Below are 7,478 nucleotides of genomic sequence, written 5' to 3' on the forward strand. Positions count from 1 at the left end.
AACCTTGAATTCTAGGCATGTTGTAGCACAAGATAATTAGTGTGCAGACCATTTTCATTTATATAGTGCTCTGTGAACACAAATTAGTTAGCATAAATCAGTTAAATGACGAAAAATTAGGTGTCTATTTACTTGTGACCACTCAGTGTATATCCAAACCTACCGATATAATTTAATATCCATATCGATACTTATAGATAAGGCCATGATTCAATATTTGGGCCTAGAGGTGAGTGTAAATCTGACTTTATAACTAGTGAGATCTAATATACACCGGTAAGAGTATTTAAAACTTATTTGAATAAGTTTTTCTGTTGTAAAGATATTTCTCGACATCTTAAGATGTAATGTTTTCGTAGAAGTTGATCTTACAAATATTTTTCATGTATCGAGCTGTTATTTACTGATTGGGTTTACTTTTTGTTTTAGTATTGTTGTTTTGTAGCGCAAAGATAAACAATAGGCTATCTGCGTTCTATCCACCGCCGGGAATAGAACCCCGGATTTTAGCGTTTTTAAGTCCGTAAACTTACCGCTCCCCCACCGGAGGACCGTATTAAGGTTAAGAATTATAATTCTTTATTTGTTAGATGTTTTTTCAGCTTTTCAGATAAATAAGCATGTTTCGAATGTTTACTTGAGTACTATAGTTTTTCACTAAAGTGGCTGTCAATTCTAGAAAATAAAATTCATGAAATACAAAAAAAAAAATTTACCCACTAGTTTTGTTTAACTTGCTTAGCACAAATACTTGTTACACTGGTCAGGCGTGGCTTGGTGGCTAACGTGTTCAGACTTGAATACAAGAATTGATGGTTCGCGTTCCTTTGCTGACGAAAAAAACGCACTCCCAACTTTCAGACAGTGGATGCACTGTGTTTGTTTTAATGAGCTATCTGTGATGTGCCCACCTCGGGTATCGAAACCAAATTTTTAGTGTTATAAGCCCTCAGACTTACTGCTGGGCTCCTAGTGGCCAGTGTGCTTTATGAGAGTGAAGGTCAAATCCTGCTATTCAGTCAGACAAGAGTAGCCTAAGAGTTTGTAGTTGGTGCTGATGACTAGCTGCTTACACTCTAGTTTATCAGTTCAAAGTTAAGGATGGCTATGCGTGATATAGCCCTTTATATAACCTTTGAAACAGACTATTAAACAAACTTGTTACAACACACAGCACCATCTGTAATGTGGAAACATATCAAGTCTTAATGTGAAGGATTTGCTTTTGATTTATATCTGAGTTTATTTTTAGATGTAATCCACTTTTTATAGGTTTCGGTTTTCGTGGGATAGGATCTTCCAAGATGAAGAACGCCCGATCTTCCAGTTTATCCTCAGTATCAGCCCCACAAGTGAGTGGTTGCATCGGACTTCTTAAATATCTGATATTGTGTATAGTTGATAAGTACCCTTCGATTAGTAAGGATTTTTATATAAATCATATGCAAACATTTAAATACAGATTGAAAAAAAAAACTTATTCCTATGATAGAATGAAAAAAGGTAAAGAAGTACAGTTATATACATTTCACACACACACACACACACGAGCCAGGCCTGGCCTAGTAGTTAATGTGCCGGATTGTGAACCCGAGAGTCCAAGATTCGAGTCCCATTGACAGGAAAAATTCGTGCTTCGTTATAAGAGTGCCTGTTGACTAGTTGTTTTCCCTCTTGTTTACCAGTTGAAAGTTAGGGACAAAACAATCAAAATATGTAAATTTTAGTTGAATTTTTGCATCTATTTTCGACTTGTAAAAACATCATTATTCCAAACGTAAAGTCACCACAGTTATCCACTCGTGATATATCTATGGTAGACACTTTGTTTGTTGTTAAGCGCAAAACTACACAATAGGCTATCTGTGCTGTGCCCACCACGGGTATCGAAACCCAGTTTTTAGCGTTATAAGCCTTAAGACCTACCGATGTGCCACTAGAGGCATTTTCTTTTTATGGCAAAGTAGTCGAATCAAAATTTACTTGTTTGTTTTCAGACATTAGAAAATATTTCGCATTGTTTTGGGTCATCAGAATGTGACACGTCATGGATGGCATCAGTAACTAGGAACCACTCCTCCACCGACTTTCCTAATGAAATAAATGATGGCTCAGAAGATAAATATGAAGAAGTTGAAAACGAAGAATCAGACAGAGATGATATTAACTGTAGAGCTTTCCCGAAAACGCATCCTCATGTTCCAAAAAACACAGTAGAAAATGAAGTACCAGAAACAGCGAACGGAAGTGACATCACGATTGCTCCACAAGAGCCACCCAGTGAAAATGAAGATGAGATGATGCCGTTATATCTTAACCTGTTAGGTCCTGCCAGAGAATGCTGGAAAATTCACCAGAAACTTCGACAAGAAGGCCTAAAAGTACCCTTCAAAACGTTGAACAGGTAAATAGCTCGAGAGTTTTGTCGTCCTAAGATAAATAATATTGTTATTAACCCTAATTCTGATTTGTAAATGACTCATATTGCATTCACAGAAATGATTATTTATTAACTTAGTCTAGTGCACTCTATGACAGTTGTAGTTCATACATTTTGATAGTAACAATATCGTCTCAGCCACAACTGTGTCTGTTGTATCCCACTTGGCCTGATGATGTCTAGTATTGGATGAAAGGTTTCGTCAATATATATATAGTGTGATTGACATATTTTAATATATTTTTCTTTACTTTCACCAATAAATTCTTGGAACAGCACAAACCAAATGGTTATTTTACAGCATTATCAACAAAACGTATTTTCATGTTTTATTTGTTATTAAAAGCAGTGTACCTATTTATTTATCATTATGGCAAAGTTAGGCCTATCTGCTGCCGTCAATTATTGCTAGGAAGACTGTATTTCTGTATTCTTATGGAGAAGTTAGGCCTATCTGCTGCCGTTAATTATTACTAGGAACACTGTATTTGTTTATTCTTATAGCAAAGTTAGGCCTATCTGCTGCCGTCAATTATTACTGGGAACACTGTATTTCTGTATTCTTATGGAAAAGTTAGGCCTATCTGCTGCCGTCAATTATTACTAGGAACTCTGTATTTGTTTATTCTTATGGCAAAGTTAGGCCTATCTGCTGCCGTCAATTATTACTAGGAACATTGTATTTGTGTATTCTTATGGAAAAGTTAGGCCTATCTGCTGCTGTCAATTATTACTAGGAACACTGTATTTGTTTATTTATTATTATGGCAGAATTAGGCTATCTGCTGTAATTTCTAATTTCGAACAACTCACCAGAAGGAAGGCAGCCAGTCAGCATCACCCTACCACTATCAACCACGCTAAAGGATTGACTGTCACTCTTATAATGCGCCTAAACCTTAAAGTGCGAGAAATGTTTAGAGATGTCGCACGGACACTAAGAACAAAATAGATAAATATGTTTGATACTCAACTTTCTGTTTTATTTTAAACTTTTGCGGTTTTTAATAAGACTAAAGGTATATGTTTTTTGTTAAGTATTGATTGTTGTTACGCGTGAACACCATTCTCATGATGATTGGACTAATAAAGAAAGTACATTATCTTTATGACAGGGCTTTACTGACTCCAACGGAGATGCGGGAATTAAACGAACTAAAAGAAGTTCAAACCACGTGAAGACCTCATTTTTGATTGAAAGTTACGTGCAAGAAAAAGGAGCGACGACTTTGAGGGACAAAATCATAGAAAATATTAAAGAATTGCTTTAATTTATTATTTGAATTTGTAACAAGAAGTATTTGTTTCCATGTTATATAACTTAAGCATTTAAAATGTTTATTGTTTGGGTTTTTGCAGCATAACAATAAAAGTATAATTTAAAAAAATCATTGTAGTTCACATCAAACCACTAGGGGATTCTTCTTATAAAATAATAACAGTAAAATATAGAATAATCACGACAATCAATTAAACAGAATTTATGGGTTTTTTTTGTTTTTTGTTTTTTTTCATTATACAGGGTGTCCGAAAAGTCTGAAATCATAGGTGATTTGCAGCTTTTCAAGACACACGGTAGTGTGTCGTGCGGCCAAAACAACCATTTGCAGGACACACTGTGTGATGTTAACAGGAGTGATAGTTTAGCGATTTTCCACCTTCTGTATGTTGGACTGTGATAATCCAAACTATTACTATTACATATTTTCAGTCTACTGAACTCTTACTTCACATACCAAATTGGAAGACAATCTATTAAGAAATACCTGAGATATAACATCTCCAAATTTGATTGAGTTTCTTCCTTGATTGAGTTTCTACGTACCAAAAATACAGAAACTTTATTTGATAGAAAAACATACTCAACCTTTATAGTTGTTTTTTTTCAAATTTGGTACACCAATAGATCTTTTCAACCTACAATTCGTAGTCTCATTTGGTTTAAATATAAGACACATATACAAAGTTATTCAACAAAAACCGCTGAAATTTGATGAAATTGTTTGCGCACACCTACGCAAAAAGTCACTGAGCTATCGGGCTGAAATTTTTACTACAGCTTCATCTAAGAGTAAAAGTGGATCGTTTTTGGCTTTTGTCATTTGGATTAAAGTCGGTTGATTTAGAGCAGCAAAACTATAAGATGAAAAGACATGTAGTATTGGTTAGGCCAAGCAAAGTAGATTAGCAGTTTCTAGCTCAAGTTTTTAAAAGAATCATACAGTGGACGGTTATTCTTCATTGCCAACTTTTCAACACACATTTACTAAATTCTATGAAATTATCCTAATTAACGAGCATTTAGCGGCACATGCTATTAGCTTAAGCAATTAATATCAAAAATGATGCTTGATACGACTGTACCGATTGTATAGGGGTGATGACAAGAAACTGTTAATCTAAATTCCATGGCGTTATTATAAGGAAGCTATTAACACTGTTTTAGAGAGGAAAACTACCAACATATATTTTAAAGAATCTGGTTGGTTCTGTAAAGTATAGGTCTGTTTCAAATAATAGGGTTGCGATCCTAAGACTAGTGTTGATTACTATTGAGTGTCATGAATAGGGTATTTTCATAATCTCAAACAAAGTAAACTTGTTTCGGTTTACAAAGGTAAAAATCAGATTTCAATACCCGCAGTGGACAGAGTACAGATAGCTCATTGGATAGCTTTGGATTTAACAACAACTAAACCACTGTTGTTACATGTTATAAACAGTGTTGCTGTAACTTACTGCAAAATCTAAATGTGCCATCTATCTGTTATTTTATTCTTAGAGATGATAAATAATTTAGGTTTGAAATTTATCAAATAAAACAGTAGTTTTGTTGCCAAAATAAAAATAGGTAAAAGAAGAAACAAAACAACTGTAGTATTTTCTGTTTACATAGTTTGCTGATTATTCATAAAATATTCGTGTTTATTACTCTTCTTCAAAAGCAATGATGGCAAATGTTTTTCTTTATCATTAGCAGTTATACAATATTTCGTTTATCAGCTTTGCTTACGTTTGATTTTAGAGCCCCCTCCAAGTTTTACACAAAATTTCTTTGTGCAGTAATAAAATCATATTGGTGCAAATGTTCTTTTTTGAGGTGGGGGTATAAATGTAAAGAGAGAAAACGCAGTGTGCACAATTTTGTAAAGTTTGAGTATAAATATGTAAGATATTCTTTAAAATGGCTTTCAAAATAATCTATCTTTCGTCATTAAGCCTAAAAAGTAATAAGCATACTAAGTGCAGTAGAGAATGCTGGAATGAGCGCTTGCAACGTCAACACCTAGCGACCACAGCTAGTGTATCCTTACTTTATATCTCTCAAATTTTACGTTATATACTAATTATAGGCTAGTGGCATGAGAAAAAAAATAAATTCAATCTGCGTTTACTAAGCTAAGACAATTTCTTAATTATTTTTACTTGCAAGTAAATATTTACTATTGAAAGCATACCATATCAGCGGGGAATAAGAAAGAACATCGATTAATAAAAATTGAAAATATCCTCCTCCCCTTCATCCCTCACTATTATTTTCAGCGTTTATTTTGTATAGCTGAACTAAAAATGAGAGTGTCATCTCGTGCTACTGCTGCTTCCAACTCTTTCTCACACGTTGTCATCTTTAAAGGTAACATATTTTTCAATCCCATGCGATATACTTGATAATATGTGTAATATTAGTAGTATTCTGATCTGTTTATTACTTTTCTGTAATGATTACAGTGTAGGTCTCCTGGGTTGATGTAACACACAATATTAAAGTCATCCAAAAATGCTTTAGTGAAACAAAAAGTTAAAATTCTGCTTTAGTTAAAACAATGAATGCTATCTCATAAACACTGCAAAATGAAACAACTTGAAATTACCCACATTACATCATATATTCTTGTGATATAAAAACCGGATTTACACTCAGTTTTTGCTCTTAATTCATCTAAGAATCATCACTGAGTCACAATGAACAAAATGTGATGTGGTTAATTAGGGCTAAGCTGAATGTAAATTCAGTTTTAAAATACGACAACAAATGGTGCAATATGGGTATTTTCAACTTCCTATATTATTCATGAAATATCACGTATTGTTTAGGGTAGAATATGATTTTGTTTTCCAAATAACATTTAATTTACAAAATAAATTTGTTAAATTTCAAATGGAAACGCAATAGTTCAAGTACCAATTTGATAATTACACAATCTCACATGCGAGCTGGTGATTAAAATATGGTAAAAATGAATCCAATCATACAAGTTAACCTAAAAATTCTGAGTTTCAATTCACCAACAATACTTGAAACTGAAACTGTAAATGCAAAGCAAATATCCCAAATTAAGGTAAATTCGAATCCAATTAGGGATAATCAGTATTTTGTATAAGAGTATTGTGCCTCAAACTGTAGTCCTAATTTTTAGAAGCACGTAAGACAAAACAAAAAGAAAATAGCAAAGAAGCTAAATCACGATTCAATACACCATTAATAAAAGGTCTTTCAGATGATAGATCCTTTTTCTTCGTGGATTAATTCCCAATTTTGAATCTTTATTTAAGTACATTGTTCTAAGATACGTAAATTAGCATCCAAGTTCGAGTCTTCCAGTTGATTAGACTTTAACTTTGGGCTCCTCTTCCCTTTTCTTTAAAGGAATGATTATATTTATATGTAAATTGTATTTGTAAATATTGTTACGACAGCGGAAGCCACGTGACCCTGGTAACATGTCATGAGTTTCTAGAACGATCATGACTGCTCCTGGCAACTCTAGTGTTTGCCAGACGCCCTCTATTTTGTATATAAGTCCGGCAAATGATTGCATAGATAGTGTTGCGTCAACGAGTCACGTGACCACTGTGGCGCCCTCTAGTTTCTAGAACTATCTTGTTCTTTCGGGAATGCTCTAGTAATTGCTCGATGTAGGGTGGGCTGGTATATATAAAGGAGGGGAATGTGAGGTGGGTAGATAGTCAGTGAGTAATTGAACTGCAGTCACAGGGTATCGTTGAAGTTAACGTTCGTTCACTCGTGATACTGTTT

At 34.0% G+C, this 7,478-nt stretch overlaps 1 protein-coding gene across 1 annotated transcript in view; it reads left to right on the plus strand.

Annotated features, from left to right (window-relative positions):
• Window positions 1-3,619, plus strand: part of LOC111089580 — a gene marked incomplete at its 5' end in the record, with an annotated part of 20,196 nt that extends 16,577 nt beyond the window's left edge. Inside the window, 3 exons of the mRNA XM_022402347.1 lie at window positions 1,273-1,352; window positions 1,998-2,404; window positions 3,556-3,619. Of these exons, the coding sequence (XP_022258055.1) occupies window positions 1,273-1,352; window positions 1,998-2,404; window positions 3,556-3,619 (551 nt within the window). The remainder of the gene's footprint in view (window positions 1-1,272; window positions 1,353-1,997; window positions 2,405-3,555) is intronic.
• Between the last annotated feature and the right edge of the window lie 3,859 nt (window positions 3,620-7,478).

The sequence above is a fragment of the Limulus polyphemus genome, unplaced genomic scaffold (assembly GCF_000517525.1).
Source record: "Limulus polyphemus unplaced genomic scaffold, Limulus_polyphemus-2.1.2 Scaffold6689, whole genome shotgun sequence".
In the NCBI taxonomy this organism is placed as follows: Eukaryota; Metazoa; Arthropoda; class Merostomata; order Xiphosura; family Limulidae; genus Limulus; species Limulus polyphemus.